Here is a 14,428-nt window from a genome sequence, read left to right on the forward strand (position 1 = left end):
AGAGCCTCATTCTGCTCCGGGCGGCAATCTTCTATTTTGCCCGTAATCAAATCGAATCAAAGTTATCCAACTACATAAATATGGTGAGACGTATCTAACACTCTGCCAATATATATTCCTGGGCCTGAATAATGGTTGTATGTGATCGTACAAGTGACGTTTCTATAAGTTTCTTATCACTGAGGCCGAAGCGAGGCTGACTAAGCCCATCAACAACCTCGTCGCATAGAAATCAATTCAATCAAGTCAACCTTAGAACCTCAAAATGTCGTCTCAAAATTCCCTGCCATCAGTTACTACCAAGACAGTACCGGGCCCTGCCCCCAATGGCATGGGTAATGGTTTGTTCGCGACCGAAGATATTAAGGTTGGCGGGGATGTCGTCCACGCTCAAACGCCTTTCGTTGCGGTTCTGGATTCCTCACGTCTGGACGATACCTGCTCCGGGTGTTTCGGTAAACGGCAGATGCAGGAAGGGAATGCGGATTTGAAAGCTTGCACTGGATGTCGGGTGGTTCGGTATTGTGATCGGGTGAGTTTTGATCTATTTCTATAGTTGTGTTGATTGCGGATGTATTGATTTTGCCCTTTGTGCATTACATGTTCGAATATATTTGATTTTCCTGTTCACTGCTGAATTAAGATGGATAGACCTGCCAATCTAAAGATTGGAAGTTTGCTCATTCCATGGAATGTAAAATCTTCCAGAAGCTGCAGCCTCAGATCTTGCCCAACAATGCTCGTGCTTTATTGCGCATGGTCTTGCGCACTGGGAAGGGCAAATACTCTCCCCAGGAGTTGGGTGTCTTCTCCAATCTAGAGACACATATCGCCGATATTCAGAAGAATGAGACTCAGATGGAGCGTGTTTCCCTCACAACCAAAGCTGTTAAAAATTATTCTGAAACCGATATGACCGAGGAAGCTATTTCTGCCTACGCCGCCCGGGTATGTATCTCAACACTTCAACCTAGGTCTATGGATGTATACTGAGATCATGACAGCTGGATCTGAATTCTTTCAACCTCACAACAGCTCTATACGACCGCATCGGTCTCTATCTCCACCCATACGCAGCTCTGATCAACCACAGCTGTGACTACAACGCGACAGTCGGCTTCGATGGCGAAGAGCTCTACGTCAAAGCTCTCAAGCCAATAAAGAAGGGCGAACAAGTCTTTATCTCCTACATCGACACTACCACCCCCTGCCACGTCCGCCGTGGCGAGCTCTCAGAGCGCTACTTCTTCACATGCGAGTGCACGAAATGTGTGAACGCCCCGGAAAGCGAAACCCTCTCCACAGCCGGAAAGGACGACCCAACAGCACTGGTCGACGTAGCCGAGCGCGAAGCTCTCCAGCTCCTCCAATCAGCCTCGAACGAAACCCCGCAAGAGGCAATCAAATCCTTAACTTCAGCTCTGAATCGTCTGGCCTCTCACCCGAACTGGCCTTTAACCCGTCAACCATACCCCCAACTCAGAGATCAGCTTATTCTCTCCTATCTCGCAACCAACAATTTCAGTGCCGCATTCATCCACGCTGCTATCCGTTATCTACGGGTTGATCCCGTGCTCTACAGCCCCGCACATCCGATTCGACACCTCCACGCGTGGATCCTAGCCAAACTAGCCATATATCTCTCGCAGAGTTTCGAGACTAGTCCGCTGGATCCGGTGCGACTGGAGGACTACGGGATTAACTTCCATTTCGTGCTTTGGTATGTACTTGCTGATCTGGCGAGTCGCCAAATGGACAGTTGTACTGTGCCTGGATTTAGGAGACTTGTTGGGGCCAATTTTAGGCAGGTTAATGAGCAGTTTCAAGCGCAAGGCATTGATCTTAGTAAGAATGCGCAGGCTAAGGGGATGCTTGCTGAGGCTTGGAAGAAGCTTGAGAAGGTTGTTGAGGTTGCTCTGGAGAGGGAGTAGCTAACACCTTAAGATCGTCTAATACCTAAAGTTTGGTGCATTAGATATGATTCATCATAATACATGAACTTCCAAGTTTCCAAGGCTGATTATCGTACCACTAGATCCACGGGTACTTTATAAAGTGACTACGTAATTAATAGCTTCGGGGTGTCGTTGTGGATAAATTCTTAACCCTCGGAAAACCCAGAACACAAGATGTAGTCATGAAAAATAATTTATTGAGATTCTTGGCATGTCACAATTTCATGAGATCAATCTATATACAATTTGGTATCAAACATCAAAATGCATCACGCACGCTACTCAAGATACTCATTGGGCATATACAGCGGCATCGAGTCCTCCCAAATGGTATCAGTAAGCAGAGTCTTGTTGGTACCATCGTAGTTCATAACCATGATCTGTCCGTAAGGCTGGAAAGTGTTGTCGAAGAGCGAGCTCTCATCCTTGAAGCCGTACATACCGGTGCTCCACATGATACGGCCATCCTGGGACCAAACAGCGCTAAAAGAAAAGTCAGTTTACGTTCATCATCATAAGTGGGGCTTAAGTGGACATACTGGGCATCGTTGGACAGACTGTCAGTCAATTGGGTCAACTCCGAACCATCGGGACGGATGGTGTAGATATCGAAGCGATCCGCCCACCAGCGGGATCCGTAGGAAACAGTCCAATTGTTGTTACGGGTGAAGACGATCCGCTCTCCATCGGGAGACCAGCCGGGAGTGTTGTCCCAGCCGACGGTCAGACTGTGAGTCTTGCCAGTGGTGAAGTTGTGGAGCTGCAGACCCTCCGGAGCACCAGTCTCCATGTTCCACAGACGGTAGACGTAGGCCGTTCCATCGGGGGACCAAGAGGGGAAACCGGAGTTGACGGAGGTATTGGTCAAGCTGGTGAAGGAGCTGCCATTGGCGTAGGCGTGGATGATAGTGGCGGGGATATCGACACGGTCAACGAACCAGCCACCGAAACCGACTAGCATCTCGGTTCCGTCGGCGTTCCAGGTGGGCTGGAAGGCTCCGGCTTCACCCTCGGTCAGGAGCGTGACTTGGGTGGAGTTGCTAGTGGAGTAGATGTCGTAGGAGTTCAGGGCCGTGACGACATCGTTGTAAAGAGGGTCGGAGGAGACTGCTGAGCCGTTGGCACTGCCGAGGACTTTCTGGGTGCTTGCAATGCGGTTGACAACAGTGTTGTGCAAGGGGAAGACATCCATGTAGCGGTAGGCCCATTCGTTGTCATAGCTGAAAAGCTCCAGCTCGGGGGCTTGTTGGGTCCAGTTGGGGATACCGTAGACAACCTTGGATCCGTCGGGTGACCACCAGGGGTCACGGAGGTTGGTCAAGTTGAAAGTCTTGTGGGTAGCGTCAGGCTTGGTGTAGTGAATTCCCTCGTAGTCACCGGCCTTGATGAAGTAACCGACGTTGCTAGAGTTGGCAATGTAGTGTTGTCCGAACTTGGGGTAGCTGCCGGAAGTGTGGGGGACGATTTTCTTGCCAGTAGCAAAGTCGACACTGTAGATCTGGGACTCGATGAACTCCTGCTCCTCGGAGACACCGTGAGCATAGTATGTGTTCTCGCGGGTGATGTTGTTGTAGATGATACGCTTTCCGTCGCTAGAGAACTGGGGAGTACCAAATGCATAGCCGTCCTCGAAGGCCAGCTGGCGGAAGCCAGTGCCGTCCTTCTTAATCACATACAGACCCAGGTTCTGAGTGTGCTCCCAACCAGTACCCTCACTGTGGCCGGTCCAGTCAGTGTCACGGTCAGAGGAGAAGGTGAGCCACTCTCCATCAGGAGACCAAGAGGGGCGGAAGTGACCAGAGGGCCAGATATTGCTGCTGCGAGTAGCAGCAGTGTCGGTCAAATTGTGTGCCAGACCGGTCTTGAGGTCCTTAACCCAAATGTTGCAGGTGTAGTTACCCTGGGTCGAAACGTAGGCGACCTGCTTGCCGTTTGGCGATAGGACACCGGCATCTTCGACCGAGTTTGTATCAGCAAGAACCTCCAGGCCGGTTCCATCTGGTCGCACCCGGTACAAATCAGATTGGCCGGCTCCACGGCGCTCGCTGGTGAAGACAATCCACTCGCCGTCTGGTGACCAGGACGGGTGGTAGTCAAAGGCATTAGTTTGATTGCCCATCAATTGGGTCTTGTTGCTACCATCGGCATTGGCAATCCACAATTGTGAGCCGGAAGGTCCAATACGGTTCACTTCAATGGATTAGTACTGATCTCGATTGATAGGACTGAACAGGGTGTACTCACTGTAAAAGATACCCTTCTTGCCCTCAATAGGTCCCCGCTTGGAGAGCTTAGGGGCATGAGCATCTTGCGCAGCAGCGGCCTCAGCAGCACGCTTCGCATATGGGCAACCCGGGGCAGCAGCGGCGGCGGCGGCACGCTCTGCATAGGGGCAGCTTGCGGCACTAGAGCCGACTGCGAGAGCTGCAACGGCAACAGCAGCAAAAAATCGCATCTCGCCTCAAATGAAAAGACAAAGGTGAATGAGAGAAAAAGTGAAGACGAATGCTGTTGAAAAGTCCAGAAATGGGGAGGATTGGCGCGGGTATAAGTATAAAAGACTTCGTCTTGGCTTTCCCCACTTGGGGTACCTCGGGCTCCTCCCCGGCTCCTCCGTCGAAGGGGGGTTCTGGAGTTCTGCAAACCCAGTAACACCGAGAAAGCGTATATTGGGATCTGCACGCGGGACGACACGACATCGCTTCGGCTGTGCGGGCTTGTCCAGCCTCAACGGCACGGGTGATTCTGCAAGACAGAAAATCTGTCATTGGACCACGGCATTGAGCAATGGCGTTTGGAGTATAGTAATCATCGCTGCATTCCAGAAAGCATATCGCGGTATGACTTAACATTGTGACCCACTTGATAAGTTGCAGGAGAAGAATCAGGAGGGTCTCGGACTTATGAGCCAAGCCCTAACTGACCAATGGGAATGAGTGACTATGGCTAGCGTCGTCGATCCCTTCCTAAGGGACCAGCCCCGAGCATACGTAACAAGCTTAGCTGGAAAATCCCACCCTTATCAAGCATCCAAAGCCGTAGTAGAAAGTTACAGGGAATCGCAAGGATTAGAAATAGAACTGGTTTCTGTTCTCGATCTACATTATCTCCGAATTATTGCATGGTCAGCCTATATGCCGCCCCTGACATAGTCTGTTTAGACTACAGGCACTAGAACCTTGCTTGTAGGTTTGTTGCGCCACCTCTTCAACAAGTAACTAGGTCCGAATGAAATCATCCTCCCATTTTACAGACCTGAACCATTGCAAACCATCTCCGGATCCAAGATTCTACACCCCATCAACCCCACTGCTCAAGCCAATTATGCGTCCTGCTCTTGGCATTCTACGCAAAACCTGTCACTTTAGAGATTTTAAATAACCGAAGCCTGATTTCCCCAGTTACGATGAAGGCAATAAGCAGCCGTTGCCCTTGGCATCCCCACATAGGACAAAGCGTGAGTTATCCGTACGGAGCATCCGTCCGAGTCCGTGAGGGTTCTTGGCATTGCCACTAATGCCGTGATTTTCACTTTTGGCGTCGGTGCCTGCATCTGTACCTAAGAAATAGTACACAGAACATCCGCTACACGCTTGCGTATACCAACGTGGCGCACGGATTATTTCCGGTGCCTAGGATGTCGACCGCTATTCTTAGGCATGACATAGTCGCCTTTCCAGTGATATCATTCAGGGTATGATTTTCGTGGCTGAATAAACCTTGGAAGTTTACCGCTCGGACGTTTCCGATCGTGTCCGCCGCGGGCTTATGGCGGGAGGGACCCGGCCGCTATCATAGATCTTTCAGGATGCCAAGATAAGGGTTTCTGCAATGGATCTTCTACGGAGTAAGATTATACGGATCTGGGTTACATCGTAATTTCGCTTGGAGTGCGAAACCTGGGGTGTTGTAGAATTGCCGATCATTTCAAAGTTTCCGTCTCGAGTGGTTGTAGAATTCTTATCCGCCCAAACCTAAAAATATCCATGTACTCACCGTTTCTTCAGTCATTTTTTAGCATCTGTCAGGATACCTGAATAGGCAGAAGTGTAATATAATATTCAAAAGGTGGGTGGAGATTGGTGCCTCCCTCCGACGGCTTTCCCGCGAGATCTGACAGAGATAACGGTCACAGGGCTGCGCCATGCTCGAAATAGGAGTAGCGTCTATTACCAATTGCGAATTTTTAATATGCCATCAATGAGCTATTGCTTTGAGGAGGGCTTTCAACGATACAAAAGCACCTGCACTATCAACAAGTGGAAAAAAATTGCAGCTGTTGCGAATGTTCGTGGATCAATAGGTACAGGGAAGAGATCGTCCAAAACATGCAAATGTAATATATACAAATAAATACTTCATCAGGGTTTCGATCGAGATGACGATGTTAAGCGAAGGCATGCACGAGATGATCACATCAGACTCGTTCGCCCTCCAATCTCATTTCCCGCTTCACCATTGGGCATCTCGCCGTTACGCCCGACCACAAACTCTCGGTAAATACCCTCCAACCGTCGGCGTTCCGTAGAGCTAAGCGAGGGGCGGGTCGTATTGAGAGCACGTTCGACATGTTCCCACCGGACGATGATTTCGTCACGGAGCTCATCTGGACCAGACTCGGCTCCGTTGGTTGCAGCAGCGTTCGCAGGCCCGGAAGGAGTGGTGCCATTCTCAAGCTGGCGCTGACGGCGTCGCGAGTTCTTGATTGCGTCTAACTTCGCTGCAACCATGGCTGGGGCGGGCATTGAAACCTTCCCGGACGCCTCTTCGGAAGAGGAGTAGAGGAATTGGATGAATGACTTGCTGGAGGTATTTGTGGACTTTGAGGCACTAGGCTTCGAATTGGCTTTGGTGTTGTCAGTAGTCCGGTCACCCAATGCGTCGTGCACGGCTTCTAGGTGTGCGTTGTACACCACGGCCTGGATATCGGCACCAGAGAATCCTTCGGTCTGGGCGGCGATGTCGTCGAAGCGAGCTGCAACATCCTCACTCATCTTCAGCTTTTCGCTGACTGCTTGAATAATGTCAAATCGGTCGGCGTGGGAGGGCATATCGCAGAGGAGAGATTTGTCCAAACGACCGGGACGAAGAAGAGCCGGGTCAATTAGATCTGGTCGAGAGGTGGCAGCCAGGACATACACGCCTGAGAGACCTTCCGCTCCGTCCATTTGAGTGAGGAGCTGGTTGACCACGCGGTCAGTCACACCAGTGGAGTCATGTCCACGCTTAGGGGCGATACTGTCGAATTCATCAAAGAACAGCACACAAGGACGTGCGGCCTGTGCTCTTTCAAACAGATCACGAACGCTCTTTTCACTGGCACCAATGTACTTGTTCAGAATCTCAGGACCCTTGACACTGATAAAATTCAAGCCACATTCGCCGGCCACTGCGCTGGCCAACATGGTCTTACCGCAACCAGGAAAGCCGTACAAAAGAAGACCCGATCGCAGACGCAGTGGGCATTGCGCAAAGATGGGTGCATATTTGGTAGGATACTGAAGAGTTTCCAACAGCATTTTGCGGGTCTCAAATAAGCCACCAATGGCTGAAAAGGTAGTGGTAGATGAGGTAAGGGTAACATTACGAAGAGATGCTGGAGTGAACCCCTTCAACGCACTTTCGAAATCTTCGAGCCCAAGAGTAATCATCTTAGAGTCGGTGGACAAATCTTGAACAGAGCGGATGAGGGCTTCGTTGCGAGTACGGGCAACCAAGAGCACGAGATCCCCTGGCATGTAGCCATCAGTCTTACCAGCAAGCTCAAGGAAGTCTACATCCCTGCTTAGAACAAATCCATCTCCACCAGAAGAGCTGGGCCGACTCCCTGGATTTGAAGGATCGAGCCATGAGTCCTGTGTAGAAGAACTGGTCGTCCGTGTATGGCCATTGATGGCCTCGGTGGCTTTATCTTGGCTGGTGAGCTTCTCTAGCACCTTCCGACGGCCCTCCTTGTCGGGAGCTCTCATGTTAATGATCTCCCGAACGACATGGCCACCAATAATCACATTATTCAAAGACTCCTTAGCCTGGGCTGTGGCCAACAGGACAACGGAGGAGTTCAGAGAGCAGTACTCTCGGACCATGGCGCAAATAACCTCGCTGTTCTGGCGACTGCGTCCGTTGTCTCCGCCAACTTGTAATTCTGTCTCTACGGGACACAGTTTGTCGAGATCATCCAAAATCACGACAGATTGTCCACCGAGACGAGCACACCAAGAAGCAGACATAAAAAGGCGGTTTAAAACTTCCTTGATGTTCGAGATACGAGTTTCATCGGTCACGAGCTTGCGACAGGAAAAGTACTTGACATTGAAAAGATGGTCTTTACGCAAGCGATGAGCCAAAAGGTGCGCGAGAGCTGTCTTTCCAGCGCCAAGCCCACCGGTCAATAGGATAGATGAAGACTTTGTCAGGTTACCCAGAGACTGGGAGATTAGGGAATCGATCCCCACTAGTTGAGGCGCAGTCTCTGGTATCGGATCTTCGGTTGGGAGAGCCGATGAGGCCGAGTCGAATGGTTTGGGAATCTCAGCCTGTACCTCAAGGTTGAGTATAGCTTCAGAGCCTAAGAGCCACCCAAACATCGACTTTGTCTCATCCGCACCTCCCTTCAAAGGGGGATCGAACCGTAGGATAGCACCATCAAAGGAAGAAACTGCAGGATGATTTTCGACTTGGGGTAAGATCATGCCATCGGTTAACGGTCCTGAGAACAATCCAACATCGGACCCAGTGCTGCCGTAGATCACTTTGAGACGCTCGGCCAAGGCATCTCGAGAGGCAGCAGTGTCAGAGCCGAACTTAAGACCATCCTTTTTCTTGGAAGCATCAAACATGAACGGGTACACCTTGAGTGTTTTGACCGCTGAGCGATGTAGTTGTGGTGGAGCCGCCTCCACACGCACGATTCCACCCACCATGTTCTCCACACCAAGGGCCGTAGACAACAACGTGGACAGTGCCACGTGCCGATTGTCCGGAGCGTCTTCCCACGGAAGAAGCTTTGCTACCAGTTTAGTGGTAGGGACACCAGCTTCCTGGGATTTCTGTTCCTGCTGGGCCAGTTGTTGCTGGGGATCAACCGGAGGTTTGAGTCCTGAAGGCTGCACAATCGAGACACACGCCCAGCTCGCGCCTCTAAGTTCATGAGACGCCAACATTTCCGGATCCACCCAGATGCGGAGACCATCATTCTCATCCTCGTCCATGTCAGCATCAAAGAGATCATCGGCTGCCCGACGGTCCACGCCTCGGAGGTACAGAGCACCTCGGCTGCTAGAGTCAGACCGACTACCCTTCGGGCGGACCGTGCTTGAAGCACTCCGACCACCAGTGCTCTTTCTGCTGCTTCCAGCGTTGCTTCGGTTGTCCCCTCGAGATGGTTTACTGGTCTTCGATCGGACTTTCGGGGCAACAATGACCTCGGCATCGGGCGCGATCTTTGCGAACGGGGAAGTAGAAGATGGTGTAGGATCCAGGGAGGTGACAACGATATTCGCGGTCGATGTGGGTGAGAGATGCAGGGCAAGCGGATGCATATGCTCCGTTTGCGCCGCAGTGTAGGAAGGATTTGGGAGCGCGCGGATCTGTGATAATAGATTGAGTTCCAAAAAGGTAGCATGCAGCTCAATGACTATGGTAAAGCAGCAAGTCAGCTCCAGGTCTCGAGTTTGGGATTCTATTTCGACATACTTTCCCAGTCCTCGGGTGTCAATGGCTCGATATTGATGGTATGCGCGACGGGGGGATCGAGATGCACGAGTAGCCCAACCTGTAAGGGGTTAGCAACCACGCGAGCTCACTGATGACATGGTGGGATCTACCTTCTGCCCCTCGACGAGACCGATCAGTCTTGCAAAAGTCGTGTCCAATTCCACAGTCGAGACCTCCTGTTGCTCTCTGTTGTACCCGGTGCTGATACCATCGCGACCCACCACTGGCGCAAGCCTGCGCTTACTCGGCATACCTGTCCAGCCCAAGAAACATGATCGCTCTGGCGAAGCTCCATTGGCTTTCCCAGTCGCGGACTTAAATTGTAATTCGATTATGACATTCTGGGCAGCCTGCAATCACATGAATTAGCCGGGAAAGCGATCGGGAGCGACCTTCGGGACTGACCGTGTTTGCATTGACCAGCAAGGAGACAAGGGACGGTGGTAGATTGACGAGACAGTTCTTCAAGGGAATAAGAGCGACTTCTGCCGTCGTCGAGGGCTTCTTGGGCGCCATGTTTAGAGCTGTTCACAAGAAGAGGCGGGGAACGGGGCATTCCCCGGGTCTCTAAGATACTACTGTCACCGCCCGGGAATCGGTCCGCGGTGAACCTCGGCTGATGCGTGTTCAGGCACCCAGGCACCAATCCGGGGTAACCGCATCGACAGTAGTGTTCATTGAACAGGTGGAGCGTAACTAGTGTTGGTGAAGACGAATCAAGAAACGAATGACTAGAGCCGGACTCGAACCATTAACCTTTCATCTTGAAAAGTCTAGGGAAATAAGATTTTCAGGGTACATGAGCGAGTTTGGAATCAACAACCTGTACGGCAGCATGTTATTCTCAATTCCTGTACTCTCATCACATTACAGCCCCATAAAAAATCGTAATAATGTAAAACAAAACATGAAGTTGGTGAAGAATAAGTAAAAAAATGAAGATCATTACGTTTGTCCCCAGCCAGAGGCCGGATCCCACCCGCCCTCCAGTAACATTAGCCGTTGAACTAGGACCGGAAATCATCACCAGCCAACGCACTTGTCTCGAGCGAACTTGATCAGGTACCGCAGAGGGACTTTAGACCGCTACACCGGCAGGGCTCATATTTACATCATTTCTTTTCTTTAGGGGGTATAAGGGAACAAATGCTAACTTTTCAGATTCTTCTGACTGTTCCTCCCCCCCCACTCTAGGTCCTAAGATCTTACCTCTCCTACCAACTTCGAAATTTTTCCTTCCTCATATCAAGCTATCATCACAAATCATTCCCTAATGGCCACAAGGCTTGAAATTTCGTTCATGTGGAAGCCAATCTGGCCAAACTCTGGTGATGTGACCCGTATAGTTCCAGCTGGTCGCCTTTCCAGTGCTTGCCGCTCCTGAACAAGGCATTTGATCTCGAACTTCTTGAAAAGAGCAGAGATTGTTTCAACCGATTGCCCCTGTCAGTAACAGTTGACTTCCATTCTGACGACTTCCTACAGTAATGGCTAATTGAAAATTACTAGAAGAAAAGATCGATGGTTCAAGTTCCTATGAGAAGGTAGTAGCAATAACAACCTTGGCATCTGAGTTATAATTAAGGTTAGTGGATATGTTACCTGAATCAGTTCTTCTACGGAGCCGTAAAAAAGAAGAAAGTTTTGACGATCTTAAACGAAATCCACAGTAGATGCGGACCGTGCAGTCTAGTATATCACCTGGATACATGCCGAGTTTGAGTACCGTGAGCAGGCTTCCATCTTGGCAATTGCTGGTAGGTGCGGAAGTAGCAAAAAGTAATTGGTACCCAAGTGCCTTCCAAGGCTGTTAGTCACCGGGCAAGGATAAATCCAGGAACATTTCCCGCGCCATAAATAGGTGAGGCTCCCACCTGGAGATGCATAATGCTCCGTTGGTTCTAGCCTATCGCGTAAATTGGCCAGTGCTTGGACCGCCGAGCCGCAATCGGATCCACTGGAACGACCCACTCATCTGACAGACTTCCAGCACGTGCTCGTAATATAAATTTAGTCCAGAGTGTATCTTGACATGTGCCACATGGCATGCAGGGGGTGAGGGGGTAACGAAGTTGTGACTCTGTGAGAGCACGAGATTGTTCTGGCGCTGTGCATATAGCTTCTCTTCTGCTCGAAAGTCTTTCCACTGCTCATATCTCACAATCGACCATAACTAACGCTCTCTGGCCTTCGTGCCGGACGCCGAGCCATCGGCTTTGTGCGCTCTAACAGTTACCTACTGCAAGGGCTTGCTGATCCTTCAGGCCTCTAATTGAGACGCGTTCCAAATAGTGTCGAGAATTAATACTACAACATGGATCGATACAATAATCATCGACCGCCTTCCTCTATGCGCAGCTCAATCAACTCCGTCAACTTCAATCATGTCGTGGCCACAGTCACACCACCCGCTTCCCCTCCAGCATATCCATCATATCCACTCAGCCCTCCAAGCAAGAGCGCATCAATAAGCGCGACAACTACAAGCCCGGAACCACCTGGTAGAACAACATCTGAAAACAGCACACGCCGACCGCATAGCAATGCTTTGATTGAGGCGGCAAAGATCAGAGTTCAGGATGAGCAAGAAATGCAAGACATGCTTCACAGCGTTCAACTATCTAGTCAGGTCTGGAATGCCGAGATCGAGCCCGAACATGAGACAAATGAACTCTGTGAATGTGCCGTGCACAAGTACCAGAAACGGAAGATTGATCGCCTTCAAACCCAGGAGATGTGGTCCAAAGCCGTGATATACCCCGGGGAAAAGCCATACGACGACTGTACCCACTTGCGCCTGCTCAAGAACAACCCATATTCAACCGTGATTATCTCGCCGTATGGACTCCCAGGAGCAACGCTATCTGGAAATGTCCGACCCGATCCACAAAATCATGCAACCTTCCTCCAACAGATGATAGCACTGGATGCGAGTCTGAATGCAAAGGCAAAAATCGCTGTCCAGGCCCTGGAGCCATCCTTCAACATCTGGGATCTTGAGCATCTAGAGTCTTTGGTATCAAATATGTCCAATGGCCATAACCAAACTGATAAACCGTCAAAGCGTGCCAGTATAAAGAAAGCTCTGTCCGTTAAGAGCTCTGATGAAAGAGCTGCCGGAAATTTTAAAAAAAAGTTTTCTGGGGGACTCGAACGTCGTCAGGAAATCCTCACAGAAGAGGAGGGTCGATGGCAAGACGACTACGATAGACACGTTGTAACGGTCTATCAGCAGACGGTTGGAATCTCTCTGAAAGTCTACGAGCTTCGAACGCATCAGCCTCTGCAATATCTTCACCTCCTACGTGCAGGCTATTTTGAGCCTATTCCTATATCCTGGAGTGAAGAAACAAAGACCTCGAATCCCTTGAGGTTCTCCATTGATGCTGCTGTAGGGTGGCGAGGGGTCACGCCTGCATGGAGAGGCTATGACAACACCGCCGAGGAACGATTGTACTGGACCCTGAGCAACCGAGATACAGGTGGTGTTGTTATAAAGCCCGACATTGTTTCAGCGCTAGACATGGCTCGCACTCGATTGGACTCGGCAGTGGATATACCACCAGCATACTATGATCCTGAGGATATCTGTCATACCCAGAATACCTCTCATGGTTACTCAAAACAGGTCAGGTCCTCTTTCAGATGGAACACCCCAATGTCGCAGACGGACGAGACAATGATTTTACTGGATGTTTCGGGCTCTATGGACTTCAGCCCTGCACGACCAAACTATAACCAGTCTCTCATTACAGGCTTTGTCAAGACCAGTCAGCCAAAGAATAAAGGTGAATATGACCAGGATATAGCTCTGCATATCATAAGCTAACGTTGCACAAAAGACCTTGCAAAAGCGATAATTCGTCGCTTTATCCACTCACTGGGGAATCATGACCAAGGATGGCAAGGCTATCCACTGATCACTTTTTCCAGCCAAGCCAACTACTTAGGGACCGTCAATGGATGGAATATGAATGAATTATGGGAAAAGGTCAAATTTGGTGGACGGACACGAGTCATGACAGGGTGGGCAAAGATAAAGGAACTGCATTTCCAAAAACACTTCAACACAGCAAAGTATCATCCAATCTATGGATGGCAGCCTGGTCCAGAAACACCCAACCTACGACTACTTCTAATACTTGACGGCGAAGCAAGCGACATGGATGAATTCGAACTCGAGCTTCTGGGTCTCTCTTGGGCATATACTACCATATTCTTGATTGGTGTTGAAGGCAGTCTCAGTCACCATCGGCATGCAAACAAGCTACAAAGAATTAGCGAGGTCAATCCCCGAATCTCCTTTGTTGAAGCCCAAGGAAACGTTGCAGAGCGTTTCATCCTCCATGAACTGCTCAAACGACACCTCGGTCGCGAGCTTTCAATGGCCGAGCTCAGAGATTTACAGCATTCCACAGCTGAACTGCCCTCACCGGAGCAAATTCGTTATGATAGGCGTCAATCAGCCGGAACCCAGCTTGAGCAGGTGCCTGTGGAGCTGCCATCGCTAGAAGAAACGCGACACTGGCAGATTCAACAGCACCTTGTGCCGTTGCACGTACCGTCTACACCATTGGTTGAGTTGAGATCTGATCGGGATCCGATTGAATTGCCCGCTTCTGAGCCACCATCGTCACCGTCGTCACCTTCGTCCCCGCCGCGATATACTCCGTTTCCTCGCCAACCAGCCCTTGGAGCATCTAGTCTCCCGCTCACACGTCCACGTCCATTGCATCACGGATAGTCATCTCCTTTTC

At 50.4% G+C, this 14,428-nt stretch overlaps 5 protein-coding genes across 5 annotated transcripts; 2 read left to right on the forward strand and 3 right to left on the reverse strand.

Moving 5' to 3' along the window:
* Window positions 1-265: 265 nt before the first annotated feature.
* N7503_001070 (S-adenosylmethionine-dependent methyltransferase) lies at window positions 266-1,931 on the forward strand (the record flags this gene model as incomplete). Its single annotated transcript, XM_057060631.1, has 3 exons — window positions 266-532; window positions 652-948; window positions 1,005-1,931. The coding sequence occupies 3 exons, from the start codon at window positions 266-268 to the stop codon at window positions 1,929-1,931; spliced, it is 1,491 nt and encodes a 496-aa protein (XP_056927554.1).
* A 302-nt stretch (window positions 1,932-2,233) lies between these two features.
* On the reverse strand, window positions 2,234-4,410 carry N7503_001071 (TolB family protein; the record flags this gene model as incomplete). Its single annotated transcript, XM_057060632.1, has 3 exons — window positions 2,234-2,438; window positions 2,495-4,145; window positions 4,200-4,410. The coding sequence occupies 3 exons, from the start codon at window positions 4,408-4,410 to the stop codon at window positions 2,234-2,236; spliced, it is 2,067 nt and encodes a 688-aa protein (XP_056927555.1).
* A 1,957-nt stretch (window positions 4,411-6,367) lies between these two features.
* N7503_001072 (ATP-binding protein) lies at window positions 6,368-7,360 on the reverse strand (the record flags this gene model as incomplete). The annotated part of the gene is made up of 1 exon (XM_057060633.1): window positions 6,368-7,360. The coding sequence occupies one exon, from the start codon at window positions 7,358-7,360 to the stop codon at window positions 6,368-6,370; it is 993 nt and encodes a 330-aa protein (XP_056927556.1).
* A 124-nt stretch (window positions 7,361-7,484) lies between these two features.
* N7503_001073 (uncharacterized protein) lies at window positions 7,485-10,187 on the reverse strand (the record flags this gene model as incomplete). The annotated part of the gene is made up of 5 exons (XM_057060634.1): window positions 7,485-7,503; window positions 7,563-9,591; window positions 9,651-9,729; window positions 9,782-10,021; window positions 10,077-10,187. 5 exons carry the CDS (start codon window positions 10,185-10,187, stop codon window positions 7,485-7,487), a joined length of 2,478 nt encoding a protein of 825 aa, XP_056927557.1.
* A 1,798-nt stretch (window positions 10,188-11,985) lies between these two features.
* N7503_001074 (VWA domain-containing protein) lies at window positions 11,986-14,415 on the forward strand (the record flags this gene model as incomplete). Its single annotated transcript, XM_057060635.1, has 2 exons — window positions 11,986-13,459; window positions 13,514-14,415. 2 exons carry the CDS (start codon window positions 11,986-11,988, stop codon window positions 14,413-14,415), a joined length of 2,376 nt encoding a protein of 791 aa, XP_056927558.1.
* Between the last annotated feature and the right edge of the window lie 13 nt (window positions 14,416-14,428).

Source organism: Penicillium pulvis, assembly GCF_028828015.1.
Source record: "Penicillium pulvis strain IBT 33274 chromosome Unknown contig_10_segment0_segment0, whole genome shotgun sequence".
Classification (NCBI taxonomy): Eukaryota; Fungi; Ascomycota; class Eurotiomycetes; order Eurotiales; family Aspergillaceae; genus Penicillium; species Penicillium pulvis.